This window comes from Sapajus apella, unplaced genomic scaffold, assembly GCF_009761245.1.
Source record: "Sapajus apella isolate SASKATOON/1434 unplaced genomic scaffold, GSC_monkey_1.0 scaffold46, whole genome shotgun sequence".
Classification (NCBI taxonomy): Eukaryota; Metazoa; Chordata; class Mammalia; order Primates; family Cebidae; genus Sapajus; species Sapajus apella.
In genome coordinates this window covers 19,185,764-19,206,948 of record NW_022436986.1, presented here as the reverse complement: position 1 = coordinate 19,206,948, position 21,185 = coordinate 19,185,764, and the positions used below count along the sequence as shown (strand labels likewise).

At 38.4% G+C, this 21,185-nt stretch overlaps 1 protein-coding gene across 5 annotated transcripts in view; it reads left to right on the top strand.

Moving 5' to 3' along the window:
- The window catches only part of FKBP15 (FKBP prolyl isomerase 15), a 57,075-nt gene that overhangs the window by 20,321 nt on the left and 15,569 nt on the right, over positions 1-21,185 (top strand). For 4 of the 5 annotated variants that reach the window (XM_032240382.1, XM_032240385.1, XM_032240383.1 and 1 more), the window contains 14 exons: positions 276-374; positions 2,636-2,785; positions 3,682-3,750; positions 4,438-4,584; positions 7,015-7,157; positions 7,632-7,689; positions 10,604-10,711; positions 12,684-12,786; positions 13,277-13,383; positions 14,807-14,921; positions 16,347-16,456; positions 16,751-16,858; positions 17,310-17,404; positions 18,281-18,383. In XM_032240382.1, the coding sequence (XP_032096273.1) occupies positions 276-374; positions 2,636-2,785; positions 3,682-3,750; positions 4,438-4,584; positions 7,015-7,157; positions 7,632-7,689; positions 10,604-10,711; positions 12,684-12,786; positions 13,277-13,383; positions 14,807-14,921; positions 16,347-16,456; positions 16,751-16,858; positions 17,310-17,404; positions 18,281-18,383 (1,515 nt within the window). The remainder of the gene's footprint in view (positions 1-275; positions 375-2,635; positions 2,786-3,681; positions 3,751-4,437; positions 4,585-7,014; positions 7,158-7,631; positions 7,690-10,603; positions 10,712-12,683; positions 12,787-13,276; positions 13,384-14,806; positions 14,922-16,346; positions 16,457-16,750; positions 16,859-17,309; positions 17,405-18,280; positions 18,384-21,185) is intronic. The other variant, XM_032240381.1, reaches the window with a different exon arrangement.

The following is a 21,185-nucleotide window of genomic DNA, read 5'->3' as shown; positions in this document are numbered from 1 at the left end:
ATCTGATTGTACCTAGTAGAAATTAGATCCACTGCTTCAGCCCTGGGTGTCCTTGTGAGTATCTAACAGAACCTTTCAGAAAGGTCTTTTGGCTCCTTCTGGGAATGTGGACGAAGGGGTGAATTGTCGAGGGTGAGAGGGAAGAAGAAAGATCTCTGATACTTCTCTTTGGGTCCACCTGAGTCACAACCCTACTCTATGAGCTTAGGCAGTCATGTTTATCTGGTATCATACTGCTTGTGGATGAATTATCTTAACATTTCTCCTTTCTCCAGGTCCGGCCCAATAACTATAGCACCTTTTATGACGACCAGAGACAGAACTGGTCCATTATGTTTGAGTCGGAAAAGGCTGCTGTGGAGTTCAATAAGCAGGTGATAACATCTTATTCTCCCTGTGAAAGGCCAGAATATTGTTTGGATTTCCTTTAATTTTAGGGAAACATAGAGTGTTTTGTTAGTGACAAACATAAAAAACCCACTAAATTTGCCACTTCAGCCTATTGTATGATTTCAGGAAAATAATAGGAATACTTACTGAAACTGCTTGACAATTTAGCCTTTTTCTTTTTTAACAGGGAAAGACTAAATGTAAACTTACTATATTAAAAATTTTTCTACTGCATAAATTATCTTAAGGAATAAATAAAACTATCTTAAAAAAATAGTGTTTTCAAAGGATCTTTGAGGCTAGGTGTGGTGGTTCACACCATGCCTATAATCCCAGCATTTTGGGAGACTGAGACACATGGATCACTTGAGCCCAGGAGTTCAAGACCAGCCTGGGCAACATAGTGAAACCCCATCCATACAAGAAAAGAAAGAGAGAGAGAGAGAGAGTGAGTTAAGTTACTACATACTCATTGTAGAAAATTTAGAAAAGCATTACAAAAAAACACTCATAATCTTACTACTCAAAGTAACCACTGTTAATGTTGTATTTCCTTTTTCCTATGCATAATGTACATAAGCAGTACAGTCCTTTAATAGTTCTTTATCTTGCTTATTTTTATTTAAGAATGTACAATTCATCTTTTTCTATCTCATGAAAAACTATTTGGAAACATTTTTGAAGGCAGCATAATATACATCTTGTCAGTTCAGGCTACTGTTAACAAATTACCACAGACTGGTTAAACAACAGGAATTTATTTCTCATGGCTCTGGAGGCTGAAAATCTGAGATTAGGGTGCTAGGATAGTTGGGTTCTAGTGAGACCCTCTTCTGAGTTGCAGACTATCTTCTTGTATCCTCATACAGTAGAAGGAGGGTGAGAGAGTTCTCTGGGATCTCTTTAATAAGGGCTCTAATCCCATTTATAAGGGCTTCACCCTCCTGGCTTACTTACCTCCCAGAGGCCCCACCTCCTAATACTATCACACTGGGAATTAGGATTTCAGTGTAAGAATTTTGAGGGGACACAGACATTCAGTCCATAACATTTGTTCCTTAATTTATGTTATCATTATCTTATGTTGTGCATTTAGATTGCTTTCTGTCTCTGCAATAAGTGATACCATGGTGAGCGTTTTTTGTATAAGTCTGTTCTTTCTCCCCCCCCTGCATATTTCCATAGGCTTTGTTTCAGTAAGTGAGTGATTGGGTTAAAAGGTCCAGATAGTTTCAGGTTCTGAATACACTTTGGAACGCTGCTTTTCAGAAAGATTGTACTATTTCACATTCATATCAATTTTCTCATAGGGCCCTTGCCAGCATTTAGAATGATCCTTTTCTTCTTTTGGTCTTATTCACTTGGTTTAAAAAAAAAAAAAAGATGCCTCATTGTTTTACTTAGCATTTATTTGGTTGTAATAATGAAATTTTTAAAAAAGAAAATGAGCAGCAGGTTTCTAATGGATACTATGTTAAAACATTGATAAAATTGGTTCTTGAATCCACATTTTTCTGAACTCATAGTCCAAACATCTTTCATACTATATTGCTTTTGAGGGCTTAATGATATTAAAACACAAGCCCAAGAATAAATATTCATAAGTAGAATAGAATAATTATTCACAAAGATGCCTCTGACTCCTTTGTCCCAGATTTGTGCTAAGATAATATGACCAAATCTGTAGGTGGAAGTGGTGTGAATTCTGGGAATGCAACATGATTTTGTAAATGCCTCCTTTCTACTGCAGGCTTTAGAAATGCCTTTTGACATTTTTTTTAGAAGCTCCCCTTTCTTTCCTAGGTTCCCAAACACTGAAACAGTAAATCAGTATCATAATCAATAGCTAATGTTTATTGAGTACTTACTATTATTTACCAGGTACCTTGTCAAGTACTTAACTTACATTGGCTCATTTATTTTTCATAGCCATCCTATGAGATGCATGAGGCATTATCTCCATTTTACAAATGGGGACTCTTGGGTACATAGAGATTATTTGGCCAAGGTCACAGAGTTAATAAGTAGCAGTGTCTGGATCTGTACCCAGACATTCTGACTATAATGCCATACTCCTAGGCACTTTGATTCCTGGCAAGATGTCTGACTTTGGTTTGGTTTACTTCTAAACATGTCATCTGTTTTGTTAGTGGATGAAGCGGTTTGAGAAAGAGCAGTAGCAATAAAGGAATGAGTACTTACTGAGTTTAAACTACATTTATGCTGCCTCGATTTTGTCTCGCAGGTGTGCATTGCTAAGTGCAACAGTACCTCTTCCCTGGATGCAGTGCTCTCCCAGGACCTCATTGTGACAGAAGGCCCTGCTGTAGAAGTTGGAGATTCTTTGGAAGTGGCCTATACCGGCTGGCTCTTTCAGAATCATGTGCTGGGCCAGGTAAGAAAATGCACCCTGCAAGTTCTTCTGTAAACTTATATAGCATGAGGGCTATTCCAAGGAAAGATACTAGTACTGTGAATTGCTGCTGTTGTCAAATGGAAATTAATAGGAGGCCCGCTTTAGACACTAACTGCTTTGGGGGCATATTATGAAATGCAAATGTATAAAATATCCTCAGTGCCACTCTATCACTTCTACTTAGGGTTAGTGGAAACCAATTTCCCAAGTACTATTATTTTTGCTAGTTGTTCATGTGTACATCTTGTCCTCCTATACCAGTTTTACACTTGAATATATTCTTATGGGATTAAGTCTTAAAACTTCTTTTTAGACCCTCCTTACAGTTTTTCTTATAGTAGATACTGTAAATATGTTAAGCTTATTATGTTTTAAAATTATTAAACCTTTAAAAGCAATATATTATATGAGACAAAGACTTTTAGACTATAAGTTTAGAAGAGTGTGGATTCAAGACCCAATTGTATACTAATTTGACCTTGATCAAGTCATTTATACTCTGAATTATTTTCTTCCATTTGCGAATGGAGGTTAATGATTTTGCTGTGCTTACTCAGCAAGGTTAGTATCAGCATCAAAATGAGATAATTTTTGAAAGTGCATTATGGATGAAAAATGCTTAAATACATAGTTGTAAGAATGTGGTTTTTTTTTTTTTTCTAAACCTGGAAAATCATTGTTTCAGGGATAATCATTATGATAACACCCTTTAGCTATGATGTGGTCCAATATTTCAGGCCCTTTAGAAACTACCTTCCTAGTATATTTGACATTCCCTATTCCAGAAGTACTGTGCTGGTATGTAATTAGTTGAATATCATAAGAGTTATTATTTTTGAAATTGGCTGGCCTCATTTTCTTTGATCAAATTGCAGGTTTTCGACTCCACTGCTAACAAAGATAAGTTGCTTCGCTTGAAATTAGGATCAGGAAAAGTCATCAAGGTAAAGGCTTACCTATGTTTTTGTATGGCTTTATCAGTTGCAGCGGGTTTAACTTAGATTAAATTTTGTGGAATTTTTTTTGTGTGTGTGTCGAAGTTTCGCTCTTCTTGTGCCCAGGCTGGAGTCTGGAGTGCAGTGGCACGATCTCGGTTCACCACAACCTCCACTTCCTGGATTCAAGTGATTCTCCTGCCTCAGCTTCCCAAGTAGCTGAGATTACAGGCACCCACCACCATGCCCAGCAAAGTTTTGTATTTTTAGTAGAGATGGAGTTTCTCCATGTTGGTCATGCTGGTCTCAGACTCGCGACCTCAGGTGATCCGCCTGCCTTGGCCTCCCAAAGTGCTGGGATTACAGGTGTGAGCCACTGTGCCCGGCCTGAAAATGTGCTTTTTAATGATATCTTTTCTTTCTCTTTTATTGCTGTTCTTTTATTCCTCTCATTTTCTCTCATCATCTAACATAAGTATGTTTCATCCAACCCCAGATATGCCTGCTTTCACAAGGAGGTTTAGAGGGTGTATTCTAGATAGTCTTATGCCAATGTGGGACAGTAGTCAGTCCTGGCCTCTGGAGGCATTAAGTAAACCTGAAAGCGTGGATGAGTGAAACCTGTTGCTCCTGTATTTCACTTGGTCTTCTGAGGAGCTTCTTGTTTAATGAGCTTTTCCCATCTGATTTTTAAAGGGCTGGGAGGATGGAATGCTGGGCATGAAGAAAGGAGGAAAGCGGTTGCTTATTGTCCCTCCAGCCTGTGCTGTTGGCTCAGAAGGGGTAATAGGCTGGACTCAAGCAGCGGACTCAATCCTGGTGTTCGAAGTGGAGGTTAGGCGGGTGAGTGAAACTTAACTGTGTTTTGTTTGATGAGCCTTCTGAATGTCTCTTTGCTAGTTAAGTAAAATAAATGAAGATACTTGAAAACCAGGTTCTGAAGACATAGATTTCCTTGAAAAAGTAGAAATGGAGCAGACAGAAAGAGCAAAGATTCCAACAGCTTTGAAATCCAGGGACCAAAGTATTATATCCTTCTTGGCTCTCTATTCAGAGTGTAGAAGTGGTTGTGACTTTAAGAAAGTCACATCTTTGGCTGGGCATGGTGGCTCACACCTGTAATCCCAGCACCTTGGGAGACCTCGGATCATGAGGTCAGGAGATCGAGACCATCCTGGCTAACATGGTGAAACCCCATCTCTACTAAAAATACAAAAAATTAGGTGGTTGTAGTGGTGTGTGCCTGTAGACCCAGCCAATCAGGAGGCTGAGGCAGGGGAATCGCTCGAATCTGGGAGGTGGAGGTTTCAGTTACCTGAGATCGCGCCACTGCACTTTAGCCTGAGCAATAGAGCAAGACTGTCTCAAAGAAAAAAAAAAAAGTCACATCTTCCCACTAAGCTTTTTATTTTGTCTGTAAAATAGTGACTCCTGCTCAATGTATATACTTTTTACTTAGTGACTCTAGGGCTACAAACTTATTCTATTTCTATCTTTACGTAAGTGTGCAAAAATGTGTGTGTGTGTGTGTGTGTGTATTTTCCTATCTCTGCCATGTTGTAATAGCAAAAAACTGGCAACAACCTAAATGTCCATCATTAAGATACTGGCTAAATTGTGTATTTTTCATAGAGTAGACTTTTATGTAGCTCTTAAAGAATATGAAAAATCTATTACTAGGGAAGCAAGTTACAGGACATTGTGGATAGTATGGTCTCGTACATGTGTGTGTGTATACACATATACATGTCCATATATACAGTCATATGTACATATATGTGTATGCACACATGTAAAACATATGCTCATCTATTCATAGAAAGTTTCTGGAAACTTTAAAAGAAATCATTAAAAGTGATTTTTTTTTTCTGTAGAATAGAATTCAGAAAGCTTTACTTTTTGTCACTGTACCTTTGTACCATGTACAAAATTTAACATGAATATATAAAATTTCTATAATTGTAACAAATTGTGCGTAGTCAACTTAATACTATCTGTTCCCTGCCCAAAATGATCCTTTTTGCTTTATACTGTTTGCTAGGTTCAAATGTGATAGAGTTTGTTACTATAAACTATAAAATACAATACAAATAGGGAATATTATGGTCATCTTCATTGCGGCTATTACACCTGCCACGGAGAAAGGATGTGCTTTTCTTCTCAGTGACACTTTCCTAACTGTTCCTAACTGGACACTGTCATCATGCTGGCCCACCCCAGCCCTCTTTCAGTGACATGGACCCTGCTGCCTTTTCTTTTTTACATCTTTTATATGCTCTGTCAATTTTCCTTTGAGCTTGAAGAAATCATGGCTGATGATAGATAGCAAACCAGTTTGAGTTTATCATGACTGGCCCATGAAACATAAAACAAATTTCTGTTTTACCAATAATTGAAGAATGACAAATTGATATGCATACGAAATTCACAAGGCTGGTAGAGAATGATGATACCCAGTGTGGCAAGAGTGTTCAGAAAGGTTTCTACACCACTGTGGCAAATAAACTGGTTCACTCTTTCTGGTGGGAAATTTAATGGTATATATTAACCCATTTATGCTGGAGGTTGCAAATTTTTTTGTGAAAAATCAGACCTTGGCGATGATCTTGAGCAGTAGGATATAAATAACTCCCACAAGCTTAGCATTCCAAGAATGGAACACTAGGCATAAATGGGTTTAAAGCATTCAAAATGAGCATCCCTTTTATCTAACAAATTTAACTTCTGGGAATTTATAGTTTAGATATATTTAAGATTATGTATAAAAATGTATAAAAATACAGATACAAAGTTATTCATGGAAGCATTGTTTATGATGGAAATAAACTGTCTAACAGTGAGGAATTGGTGAAATATACTTTGTAATAGCATAGATATTTATGGTTTTAGTTCGTAAAATCCTCTGGAGACTTTTTCCTATAGCTCATAGCAGTGAAAAGCTGACCCTTGAAATTGAATATACTCTTCAGTAGTTAAAAATAATGTTGCAAATTAATATTTAGTGATATGGAAATACATTAATATGTCAGTGAGTGAGCAAAACAGGTTACAAAACAGCATGGCCCATTTTTGTAAAAGGTATATGCAGACACAGATAATATAATGGTAGTTGGATTGCAGGTGATTATCACCTTTGTCTTTTTGGCTGAGCTACATTTTCACATTTGCCTACAATAAACAGGTAATGGCTTCTGTAATGAAGAATAAGTAAAATGGAAGGAGGGTGGAGGGGGAAGGTTATCTGTAGCCTATTTCACCTGACTCTTTCCCTAGGTGAAGTTTGCCAGAGATTCTGGCTCTGACGGGCACAGCGTTAGTTCCCGGGATTCTGCAGCTCCTTCCCCCGTCCCTGGTGCTGATAACCTCTCTGCTGATCCTGTTGTGTCACCATCCACATCAATGCCTTTCAAACCAGGGTAAGATACTGTGGTTGTATCAAGTTCTTTTATGACTTATAAAAATGATTCTTAGAGGGGTTCAGAAATAGAGATAGAGTTAAAAACTAAAATAATTCTAAATAACTGGAAAAAATGGGATCAGGGAAATGGGGAAAATACGTCAGATTTTTCTGACAAAGGTTTAATATTCATAGGCTACAAAAGCACTAACTCAGAAGAATACTTACAAAATTCTGGAAGAAAACTAAGCAAAGGGTATAAATACAAAATTATATACTCATGGAAAAAATGTAAATAATAAGCATTTGGATGGAAAGGTATTCACCTTTAGTAGCATTCAAAGATTATGCAAATTAAAGAAGAGTTAAAATTCTCTTTTACAGCCATTAAATTGACACACATCTAAAACAACAATTTATTTATCCAGTATAATTTGGACTTGTGATTCTGGATTTTGTTTTCAGTCTTGGAATATGGTTTATTTGCTTTCAGGGAGCCAGCTCTTCGTACCAAATCTAACTCCCTCAGTGAACAACTTACAATAAACACAGTAAGTATAAGAGTCTTGGCCAGACATGGTGGTTCATGCCTATAATCCCAACACTTTGCAAAGGCAGGAGGATTGCTTCAGCACAGGAGTAAAGACCAGCCTAGGCAACATAGTGAGACCTTGCCTCTCCTTAAAAAAAAAAAAAGTTTTCCTCCCTTACCTCTAGTGTGCTGAGGTTTTAAGTGCTTAGGATATGGTAGGTTAGAGAAAAAAACAGTTAAGAACCATTGATTTAGCCTAGAAATCAAGGGTTACTTTGTTCATTTCCCCTTACTTGGGAGTCAGTGTTAGTTAGCCTCAGCTTCTGCATAGGGATTCAAATCTTGATTCTTATAAGCATGTGACCTTGAGAAAGTTATCTAACTTCTGTGATCCTCAGCTTCTTCATTTATAAAAAAGAACTCAGTCTCATAGCCTCTTTTAACAGTTTTTGTGAGGATTAGAGATAATTTGTGAAGTGCTGAGCTCAGAGCCTTCGTTTAGTGTGTCTTTAATAAGCGGTCACTGCGATTATTATTAGGAGACTGGTGTTCAATTGGGGGAGGAGCCTCTCTCAAAGTGCGCTTCAACTTTAGAAATATTGTTTATCCAGAGGATTATGTTAGTGCTTAATCCTAGGCCCTCTCTTCTACTTGCTTTCTGTGACCTTGAGCAATTTAGCCTCATGTTTATTTCCTCATCTGTAAAATGGAGATACTGCCCATCTCAAAAAGATTTTTATGACTTTTCAATAAAATAATGCCTATGGAGTTTTTAGTATTCTGTCTGGCATATTGTAAGAGCTCAATAAACATTAGCTCTTGTTATTATCATAAGTATTGCTAACATTACATATCTTTATACTTTCCTTCCCACAGAGGAGTTCTGTACTAATTCACCAACTGATTGACTTTGAGCAGGCCACTGAGCCTCTGTATTTCCTCAGTTGTAAGATGAGGGTGCCAGCATGCTGTTTTAGTAAAATCTGGATTTGAATGCCTTTAGGAAGGATACATGTAGTAGTTTGCCGCTGGCCTGCCTGGTCTGTCAAGGCTTCTTAGTTTGCTGCCTGAGGACCAGACAGTAGCTGAAGCACTTCAGGTTCTAAAGCCTTGTGACCTTTACCTACTGCACTGGGAAACAGAGTAGGTGCATGTGGTGAAATTGCTGCTAATAGCTCTCCAACCCTAGTTTAGTTGTTTATATTTAATCCAACAGGAATTATTAAGCAAATAATTGTTTTAAAGTGATCTCCTAAACCCAGAAGTTAAATCAAAGAATTAGAAGAAAATTGAAGAAAATTATTATCTCAGATCTTTGACCAGCCACAGAAACGGTCCACTATTGGTTCCATTGTACTCTGTAGTCCTAACTCTTGTTACCTATTTGTGAGCTATAGTAACTTCTAGCAGACTAATGGTCTCCAACTATTTTTCTTTTTCTTTTTTTAAAACAATTTTTTTTAATGGAGGCAAAACTCACATAACATGAAATTAACCACCTTTCTTTTTCTTTTCCATTTAAGTTTTTATCTTTTGTTTTGAAGAGGTAATTACATGTATATGGCACAGTTACCAAAACAATATAACAAGATCTACATTGTGAGGACTCACTCCTATTCCTGTCCCCATTACCCTATTCCATCTCGTACCACTTAGGTGACTGCTTTCATTAGGTTCTTATATATTCTTTCAGTGTTTCTTTATGTAGGTGCACACAAGTAGGAATGTGTATTTTATTTCTCCTGCCTTTCACACACACAAAGTATCATACTCTGTGTATAATGCACCTTGCCTTTTCCACATAACTATATGTATATAAAATGCAGAATCTTTTCATGTTGGTGTATAGAGAGCTTCCTCATTTTAATCTGTAGATCATGATATTCCATTGTGTGCATGTGATTTATATAACTAGTCCTTTCCTGATGTATCCAACTTTTTGTAGATACATCTGGATACAAGAGATGTATCCAAAAAAAGTTCATCAGTTAAGAGAAAATAAGCACATACTCCTGGTATGTTTATCGACGAATTATGTACATAAAGTACCACCAATCTCTGTAAGCAAACTCAGTATCTTATGTTTGTAGCTGAAAAATAATAAAAATGCAGCCTGGGCAGCATGGCGAAACCCTGTCTCAACCAAAAATACAAAAAATTAGCGCCTGTGGTCCCAGCTACTTGGGAGGCTGGGGTGGGAGGACTGCTTAAATCTGGGAAATGAAAGTTGCAGTGAGCTCCTGAGATCATGCCACTGTATTCCAACCTGGTTGTGATAGAGACCCCATCTCAAAAAAAAAAAAAAAAAAAAAAGAAAGAAAGATAGTAATAATAAAGAAAATGGAAGTTATGGTAATTTCCTTCTACACCCAATAGATCATCTTGTGCACCTTTGTACTTCTTGCCATTCTGAAATTTTGGACCAGTTAATGGAAGCTTCTGGCACAGAGTCTAGTGTGTAGTTAATGCCAAGTCATATTTTAATGAACCTGAAGTTAAAACAAAGAGCTCCTCTTTCCTTTTCTCCACAGATCTCTTCTGAATATCTATCCACTGAATTGCTTCAGGCTTTTGAGTGAGGGTACTGTCATCTAAAATGCCTCCCTCTCTTAACATCTCTACCTTAGTTTTTCATCTGTAAAATGAGACTAATTATGCCTGCTGGGGAGACTTGATTGAAATGAGGTAATACATGTGAAACCACTTTGTCCATTCCAAAGACACAGGGAATTATTTTTACTGCTATTAATTATCATCTATGTATGCTTCTATTACAAGAAATCTTTGATTCTCATTTTCTAGAGGAAATGCTCTTAAATAGATATGGTAGGGGGATTTGTTGAAGGAATTGATACAAGAGCCAAAGGGATAGAGCTGCCTGAAGGTGATGAGCCTTCATCATGGTGATTTTTGTGACTTTCCTCTCTTTTTAGAGTCCCGATGCAGTCAAGGCCAAGTTGATCTCTCGGATGGCTAAAATGGGCCAGCCCATGCTGCCCATCCTTCCACCACAGCTGGATTCCAATGATTCAGAAATCGAAGTATGTCCCCTTGGCTGTATTAGAATGAATAGTACAGATGTCACCATCATCTTTCTTTTCATTTGGTTGAAATGATTTTTTTCTGCCTCTAAGGCAGAATCATTTAGAGGGCAAATAGGCAAAATCATACAGATTGGTATTGGTACATGTATTTCTACGGAGATTAGTATTTCCCCTGAGAGATGGAAGCAATTTTGTGGATCTTTTATTACAAGAACCAGACAGTTTTCATTCGTTGATTTGGCCTTCTTTACTAGAATCTCTGTTATTACTAAAGATCACCTCTGGGCTTCATGATGCCCAATCCTTAGCAGGTGCTCAATTCATACTTCTTGATCAAATGTTTAGATTCTTTTGGGAAATGTTGGTCTTCTCACTGATAGTGCCTATCTCTAAAGCTCAAACTAATATGTCTTTTGACCTTGTATGTGGTATTTTTGTGTTTGTTTTCTATTTAGAAGTTCAATAATTTTATTGAAATCAAATCTGTAAGTTTTCTCCCCTTGTTATTTGCTTTTGACATTATGCTTACAAAGCCTCCCCACTTTCAGATTATAAATATCACATGTATTTTTAAAGATATTTATCAATATTTTATACTTAGATCTAAATTTTTAATCCATTTGGAATTTGGTGTATGCTATGAAGTAGCTTAATTTTAACTTAATTCTTTTCCAGTGGTTCTTTATTGAATAAAATCGTCCTTTCTCAATTGAAGTGAAATACATAACTTAGATTGATTTTTGTTGTTCTTTTACTTTGATAGAAAATAAGGAAAGGGTGATGGTCTTCAAATTTTTTCTGGATTATACTTTATATTTTACATTTTTGTTTTATTTCTTCTTGGAAAAGCTCTACGTAGATTTAACATCTTAAAGGAAGATAGGGTTTCTGGGGCCTATTCTTAAAGGATTAATTTTTTTTATGGTCTAGAAATGTAGTTCAAATAAGAATGATTTTATTAAAAATTTCATTTGCTACTTGTTCATATTAGAATAATTTATAATTATAGAAAATAAACATATTGAACAAAAAAGGGCATTAATCTTTATATATTGCTTTATAACCTGATTTTTAAACTTAATGTTAGATCATAAACATTTACGTTAACATAAATGATTTAAGTAAATAAAGCGGTTTAAAGGAAACCCAGTGTTCTGTCATTTTATTATAATTCCTTTCCCGCTATTGTTGGTCATTTAGGTTTGTTAAGAGCTGTAGAAATCTAAAACTGGGATGTTTTTCTAGAAGAAACTATCAGGAGACAAGGGGAAGATCTAAAGTAAAAGAATGTCTGAAACTTCAGTCCTTGAACTGTAGCATAGCAGATTACAGTCACTATATATTGTGCCTCAAGATTTTCTGTTTCTTATATGAAGCAAAAAGATATAGAATAACTTTGTTTGGAGTTATAGCTTTGATTTTATGAAAAGCTTTGGTTTTATGAAAAGAATGTTGGAAAAACATTCTAAAGCTATATTATCCCAAAACAGCATGTTAATGAGCTGCAATGAATCCTGCGTTATCTGATTTTCATTGAGTGCCTTGAGGCCTATGGAGATAATTTGTCAGAAGTGAAGAGGCTGGATTGTTCCTTGCAGAAGACCCTTTTTTTTTTTTTTTTTGTGGGAATAGATTAGATTTGCCTTAAGGTAGCTACTGGTTTGGAAAATGATATATTCTCAAGAGTGGTTAGTTTAGCTGCTTCAGACAATAGAACATCAACCTCTTAGAATATTTGTGGAAATTAACTATATTTACTTATTCAATATTATTTACAGGGAGAAGGATTCTTACTTTATTGCGTAGCAGAGTGCTTTTTCTCCACAACTCACACCCTCAACTCTTAGCCTTCTGCTTACCTTTCCTTCCTCCTCTTTGCCTAGAAATCCTGTGTTGGAAGCAGGTTTAGGGCAGACAGTCAGCCTTGGTCTTCAGTAGAGAGTAACCCAAATGCTCGTTCCTGTTTCAGGATGTGAATGCTCTGCGAGGAGGTGGGCAGCCCGTGGTGACTCCATCCGTCCAGCCCTCTCTTCAGCCAGCCCATCCAGCATTACCACAGATGACCTCACAGGGTAAGGAACCTCTCTGAGGCTCTGTGGTCTTGAACTGGCTCAGCACGAAAATTATCACTGTTCCTTAAACTGTTAGGCTGCATTGTTTCAGTACTGAGGACTAAAGTGCAAATGTAAGAGTGTAACACTTGTCAGTTTGTCCCTGGGTAGGGCATTTTCAGACCCAGAGATGGATTTGGCTGCTTTGTTGTGATTTCTGCTGTGTTGCACTGTGAGTGTTGGAAGTATGCACTCAGCTATTGCGATGTCTCCCTGGGTGTGTTCTGCACTTCCTGTCAGCAGATGGGATCCTAGGGCTGAGTCAGAAGCACATGAGAGCACCCGGTTTCCTTCTACTGGCTCATTCCTGAGATTCCAGTAGAGCTGAGTGTAGGGAGACTAGGCAAGGAAAATAGTGGAGTCTGAAGCATGATGGTGTGAAAGGTGCTAGTCCAGACTCACACCAAGAAGCATGGGTGGATAACAGTGAAAATGTCTCCTTTTATTTTAGCACCTCAGCCATCTGTTTCTGGGCTCCAGGCACCTTCTGCTGCCTTAATGCAAGTTGCATCTCTCGATTCCCATTCAGCTGTATCTGGAAATGCCCAATCCTTTCAGGTAACGTTTTATAACCATATTAATTATATCTTATAATTTACTGTGGTTCTAGTCAGTCTCTTTTCTTCTTCCTGTACAATTCATACAGTAGCAGTTCCCAAAATCAGAGTTTGTAATTTTTTTCCCTTCCTTCGTCACAACTTTCTCATCTCTAAACAGGCAAAGGATTACCTACGTTAGAGTGCCGTAAAGATAAAATGCAAGAACAACTAGAACTTCCAGTACAACGTAGTAAAGGTCCAATCAATGTTTGTTTCCTGTTCTTTTCACACATATCTAGTTGAAGGCTGTGTATTCACATTCCTCTGTATTCTTTTCTATCAAAAGTTGGCAGGCTAACATTCTGCAGAATATATTCAGCAGAATGGTATGGTTTAAAAGTGGAACCATGTAGAAAATGTAGCTGGACTCTGCTATCTAGTAAACTTCTCTTAAAGAAGGCTTTTTTCCTGTTATCATAGAAGACAATGGCAGCAGCCTGTTTGCCAGGGGTAGTAGACTCTTTCTTCTGCCTCAGCAGACTTGGAGGATAAGACATATTGTCACTGATAGCAGGGGCTCACTTCTTGGTGATGCTTAATGCAGGTGTGGGAGTGATGGTAGATAGGCCATGCCTCATTAAGATGGGGAGTCTCCAAACTGGAAAAAGTCCCACGGTTGCCCTCTTTTTACCCACCCCTCCTCTCCTCCATGGAGAATTACTATCCTATAGACTAAGAATTTTTTTTAAATGGGTGAGTAGTTATAGCTATACCTGGAAATGAGCTAGACTTCCTTATTTCAAGGAAGAGTAACCATCCTCATTAAAATAAAAGCTGCTGTTTATTGAGCACTTACCATCTCTCAGGCATGTAACTTAACAGCTTTTCAGAACTTCACCTGTCTCACTTTATTTGGTCCACACAACAGCCCTATCATTATTACCTTCCTCTTACAGTTGATGTGACCGAGGCTCAGAGGAACATGAGAGCTCTTGGTCTTGTGGATTAGCATCGGAATCTGGCAGGGGAGAGGCATCCTTGGAAATTGACAGATTTGGTTTCGAATCTCAGTGAGCACTTCTTTGAACTCAGTGGATACTAAGCAGAATTTTATTAATCTAAAAACTTCTTAGACAATAGACCTGATAGTGGGGAATGAATCCCCCACTTAATTAAATCATCTCACCAGATGACTGGGTAGTGACCCAAGATATACTCTCTTCGGTTTCTGGGTAGGATCTTAGTGGCCAGTTTCTACTGGGTTACATAGATAACTCTCCTGCTGCAGTCCTTACCCACTGCCAAACCCCGGTCTCATCCATCTCTAGCTTCAGTAAGCTTGAGCCTCCTCCCAGCTCATCTGCTTTATTCCTCCAAAGAAAAATGTGAGCAAAAAAGAAAGACATGAATGTTTTATCAACCAGTGGTAATTCGTTTCTCAGCCTTATGCAGGTATGCAAGCCTACGCGTATCCGCAGGCATCTGCCGTCACCTCCCAGCTGCAGCCAGTTCGGCCTTTGTACCCAGCACCGCTCTCTCAGCCTCCCCATTTCCAAGGTAGGGAGTGATTCCCTCAGTTTCTCATCTCTTGCTGTGCTTTCCCTCTTCTTGCTCCACTTTCATTTTCACTCCAACAGCTCTCATTGTTTCTTCTCTTTTTTAACAGCTTTGTTGAGATACAATATGTGTTCCATACATTCATTCATTTTAAATGTACAATTCAAAAGTTTTTTAGTAAATTTGCAGAGTTGTGCATTTATCACTACAGTCCTATTTTAGAGCATTTCCATCATCCCCCAATATTTCCTTGTGTCCATATTCTGTGTTTTGTTTCTTGGATATTCTCCCCTGGCCCTTTTAATTCCTCTGTTAGGGTAGCTAGAGTTTAGAGAAAATAGTAAAAGAGTAAATCATTGGAGGAAATTGGGAGAAAGTTGAACACTATAGGTGTTTAATATCTCTAATGAAAGCTGCTTTGTTACAATTTTTAAATTACGAAAATAAGAGACTTTTATAAAAATGTCAAGCAGTGTGAAAAGGTGTAAAGTGAAAAGTTACTGTCTTTCCCATCCATTAAACACCCTGACCTTGGGAAACTGTTGTTAACAGTTACTTTGGTAACTTTTCAGATGCTTTGTATGTGTGTACAAGTGTGAGTGTCTAATGTAAAAAACCAAACCAACATAAAGTGTAAACTGCTATGATGGAATCCTGCCTTGTTCTGCTGTTTGTCTTCTGCTCAGTAGTCAGCTTTGGTATTAGGACAGTGGTAGGAAGAAGCCAGGATGTCCTGCAACATAATTTGTGGTTTTGGACTGGTCAGGATTTTCTGGATGCAGCCTTTGTCTCTCTGTCCTTCTCCATCTGGGAAATGCTTTTTCCTCCATCAAAACTGTCATCTCCCTCTGTGAAGCCTTCCTGACTATTCTCTGTCCCTCTTTCCTCTCTTCCCACAAACACAACTGTGTATATGTGTCACCAAAGAGTTAATCATGTTTTTCTCTCTGCTACTTTTATACCTAGCATATGGTCCATGTTTTTGCACTTAATACACTCGCTTGTAATGATTTGTTTACACGTCAGTCTCCCAACCAGACTGAGAGCTCACCAAGGGCAGAAGCCATATTTTATTTACTGCTGTATTCCTGGTACCTGGTACCTGGTACAATGGCTGGCATACAGCTAGATGAACGGGAAAGCAATCTGAGCTGTGCATGCTGTCAGTGCAGAGTGGACATACTTGTGCCCTTGGATGCAGCCCTTGATGCATTTTGCAGGAACACAGCTTAGTTGTTTAATTTGAAGCCCTTTTGCCTCTACTCTCCCCCCTACATCTTCTCCTGACAGGGTGAAGTCTCCTATAGCATTTCCTGTGTATCGAAGTATTAATTTCTTTCTTTACTGGAAGAGCTACTGGCTTTTCTTCAGACAGTTTCCTCTGCACCAGTTTCATAAGTTTCTTTTTGGCTTATGTCTGTTTAGGATCAGGTGATATGACTTCATTTCTCATGACTGAAGCCCGGCAACATAACACTGAAATTCGAATGGCAGTCAGCAAAGTGGCTGATAAAATGGATCATCTCATGACAAAGGTGACTGAGTCAGGGTTGGGGCCATGTTGAAAGTGGGGATGTAAACAGGGAGCAGCCAGAGCTATAGGCAAACTCTTCTTTGGTTTCCTGTATTGGTAGTAGTTAGAGGTTATTACCCTACAAGGTTAGTTATAATTATGTTGGGATCCAGTTAGTAGGAGAGAGCTCTAGCTTACAGTTAGAGATTATCCCAGGAACTCATTAACCCCCTTAACAAAGGGGTCAAATCTTGGGTAAATTGTATTTCTTCATTTTATAATTTCTCACAAGGTCTTTCCGGTATCCCTTTTGTAGATTGAAGAGTTACAGAAACACAGTGCTGGCAATTCCATGCTTATTCCTAGCATGTCCGTTACAATGGAAACAAGCATGATTATGAGCAACATCCAGCGAATTATTCAGGTGAGAGTGATTGAGAATAGACCACTCAGGCTGGAGGTCTTACCCATGTTCTCTTCCCAGAGGTACTGCCCTTTAACACCTCCACCCCAGAAATAGAGAGCCTCTGATAAATGCCACACTTGGGTTAGACAGTTCTGGAAAATCCATTATGGCTTAATTCTGTCCAAGTGACTTATCACTATACATTCTGAAGAAAACTCTGCTTTTTTGACCATACCTCAGAATTTCACTTCATTTTATAGCTATTTATACACTCAATCCATTGGACCTAGTGATTTGTATCCATTAGGTATAATCTGATGTGTTATTTTAACATACATGTGGACATAAATTCTAGTGTTTTGTCTCAAAATAGGTTAACATTGTCACCTGTCAGTTCAAGTTGATTCTCTTCTATCTGTTGCTTTTCTCTCAAGACACTTAAATTGTACATCATATATTTTGAATTTAGGAAAATGAAAGATTGAAGCAAGAGCTCCTTGAAAAGAGCAATCGGATAGAAGAACAGAATGACAAGATTAGTGAATTAATTGAACGAAATCAGAGGTAATGACAGGTACGGGGCCTGGCTAGGATGGACCAAAGGGTTTATTGTGTGTATACCAGCTTAAGTACATGTATTTGTTCAGGGCAGTATGTATGTATTTCTGCTATTTCTGTTTCCTGCCTGTCATGTGAATTATTGCCTGTTTTCTGAGAGGCGTTATAGCAAAAGAGCTCAGTAGGCTGTGCTGTAGGGCAGACCTGTGTTTGATACCTGCTCTGCCCCTCATTCATTTTGTGGCTCTGAGCATTTTATTTATTCCTGCTGGCCCTAGTTTCTTTATCTTTAAAACTAGTATTATTACTTACAGAACTCTGGTGTCAACTCTTCTCTCTTCTGTGTGAGCTAACTCTATTTTATCCACAAGAACTTAGCCAAAACTTCACTGATTCCCATATAAAACCTAAGTATTTTGTACTTTTTATAGATACTCCTGAAGATTTGGTGGGGTGAGCAGGGAGGGTGAGTGGAACACATCACAACACAGCATTCCACTTAAAAAATCATTCTCCCATATTTCTCTTCTCCACTGTCTCTTGTCTCCCACACAGCAGAGGTGGGAGTGGCTTTCTCTTCTTCCCTCTTTCTTACAGCCTCCCTACTCCTGTCTCTTTCCTCCTCATTCTCATTGTCACACACCCTTCATATTCCTGTCCTCTCCATTATTCAGGGCAGTTCACCGCTGGCCCAGATTCCTGCTTCCAGCCCGATTTCCTTAGATCTGACTACTTCAGATCTAAGGAAAAGAAAATGCTTTCAGATTGCTTTTGATGAAGGTATAGAGTAGCAATGTTGTGAGGACAGAATGGGCATTGGGTTGTGCCTGCCATATACTCTGTGCTTGATAAATGTTTTCTTTTTCCCTATTTCTTTCACAGGTATGTTGAGCAGAATAACCTGATGATGGAGAAGAGGAACAACTCACTTCAGACAGCCACAGAAAACACACAGGCAAGAGTATTGCATGCTGAACAAGAGAAGGTAAAGCAACTGGGGAGAGAAAAGCCCAGGTCAGGATGGGTAGAGCTAAGGAATGGTCCTGTGTACATATTCACCAGTAGGCTTTCCAGCAGAATTTTTGCCATCACTGCATAAAGAACTAGAAATCTCTCAATAAGTTTTCACGTATCCATCATCTACATTTCTGTTTTATAATATGCTTCACAGTAAGGTGACTCAAAATAATCACTGATCTCAGTAATTTGATTGGGTAAAAATTACACAGCTTATTAGAAATGAAATTTATTCTGTTGACAAAATTAACAGAAAATTTCCATTATGGCAGATAACAGATATGTAGGTTCTTTTTAGTGGAATTTAAGATTGTTTAGTTTGCTCCTTCATCCGTGTCTGCCAAAGCATTTTAAAATGCTACTGTTTGACCTCAGTCCTTTCAAAATTAGGAATTTTGACCCGTTCCTGCAGTAGCAGTAAGGAAGACTCTAGTGGGTCTTGGGTTGGGATCTGCTGATTCTGAAGCTCGCTTCTCCTCCCCTTGCTCCAGTGATGCTGTTTATCCCAAATGGATTGCTTCTTGTTAGGGCTACCACTCCTCAGCTAGGAGATTCTGACTTTTATCTGCTGTCTTTTTTCCCAGAGGTTTAGAAATCGTTTACATTTTGTATTTGTGTTTTCTTGAAAACCTGAAAAGTTAAATACACTTTATAACTTATGACGTTTACTCACTTTCTCATATTCTGGTAATGAGGATTCCTTACTATGTCTTTTGCTAATCTTTGTCTTCTCTTAGCCATAGAATCTAAGCAAGTAATGTTTGACCTCTTATCCTCAGATGCCTTGTCCTGCACAGCCCTTTCCAATCCTGACCCTGTTCTGTTCCCATTACTTTATACATCTCTTGTTGATGCAACTGACTTCTAACGCCTACATCAAGATCAGCAGTCTGTGACGTTGTTCTCATTAGGTCAATGACAAGTTCTGAAGTCACTTCACCACCCCCCAGCCACTAAATGCACTTTTTACTATTTCTACTTTTATTTTTTCTCTTCCTTTCCTTTATTCCTTTTGTTTTTTTGTTTTTTCTTTAGGCCTATAAGGGGCTTCTAAATAGATTATTTGGCTTCATTGTTACTATTCAAGGCTAAAATGATTACTGTAACTAGTTCTAGATCAGTGGTCCCCAAACACTGGCTGCCTCAGACTCACTTGGGGAACTTGATTAAAACTAGATATTCTTAAATCCTGAATCTCCAGAGATTCTAATTTAGTATATCTAGCTGGGGCCTGAATCTGAACTTTTAAAAAGATCCTTTAGATTCCAGGTATCGGAATTACTGCTTTTGTTGGGGATTTCTTTTGTCATAATCTCTGGAGTTGGCAGCATTTTTTTTTTTTTTTTTTTGAGATGGAGTTTCGCTCTTGTTACCCAGGCTGGAGTGCAATGGCGCGATCTCGGCTCACTGCAACCTCCGCCTCCTGGGTTCAGGCAATTCTCCTGCCTCAGCCTCCTGAGTAGCTGGGATTACAGGCACGCGCCACCATGCCCAGCTAATTTTTTGTATTTTTAGTAGAGACGGGGTTTCACCATGTTGACCAGGATGGCCTCGATCTCTTGACCTCGTGATCCACCCGCCTCGGCCTCCCAAAGTGCTGGGATTACAGGCTTGAGCCACAATTTTAAATTTTAAATTTGTTTTTTTGAGATGAAGTCTCCGTCTGTTGCCCACGCTGTAGTGCAATGGGGCAATCTCAGTTCACTGCAACCTCTGCCTCCCAGGTTCAGGCAATTATCCTGCCTCAACCTCCCAAGTAGCTGGGATTACAGGTGCATGCCAACCACGCCCGGCTAATTTTTGTATTTTTAGTAAAGACGGGGTTTCACCACATTGGTCAGGCTGGTCTTGAACTCCTGAATTCGTGATCTGCCTGCCTCGGCCAGTGGCAGCATTTTTAAGATATTCAGCATGTGATTCTCATGTTGAGAAGCACTGTTTTATGTATGTATGTGTTCCAATAAAACTTTATTTACAAAAATAATAGGTCAGTTTGGCTTATAGGTCATAGTTTGCCAGCCTCCGAATTAGCTTATTAATCTACCCAAATGCTTTCATGTTGATAAATCCTAGAGATGTCTGATGCCATGCATTGAGCCAGTAGATGCTCTATTTATAATAGCAAAAACAGAAGTAATAATAACAACAATAGTAATCACAGCTAATATCTGCCACAATCCACTGTGTTATAGATACCATGCTTCACACAAATTTTTGAGGGAATCTCTTGATGCGTATGACTGGGATACCAAGTACCACATGCTTCATTGATCATCTTTATTTCAGTGAAACTTTTTGAGCCTTGACTCTCCCTTCTTTTTCTTTTCTTTTTGATCCATTTCTCATGTAACAGTTTTCCTGGTGATCTCTCCTTTTAAAGGGAGATAGGCAAGGTCCTTTCATCCCTGGAAGCAATTTTCTGCCTTTAGACACAGCTCAGAAGGGTATAGTTGACTGTTCAATGAATATTTGGTAAATGAAATTGTTTTTCTCTATGATATAATAGTACCACAAAAATCATGGAATAATGGCTAAAACAGGAAGATCTATTAGAGGTCACCTTTTTAGTTTAACCTTTTTGTTTTACAGGGACAAAGTAAGGGTCAGAGAATGAAAGGGTAAAAGACCTCCCTAGGACCCCCCACTTTCATTCAGCTATATTCCTTTTCCTTTGTAAAATTACCATCTCTCTTGAGTAGCATTTTCTTGCTTTTACCTTGCATGCTTTTTTTCACTGGTTTTCTGAACTCTTGGTTCTTCCCATCATTGC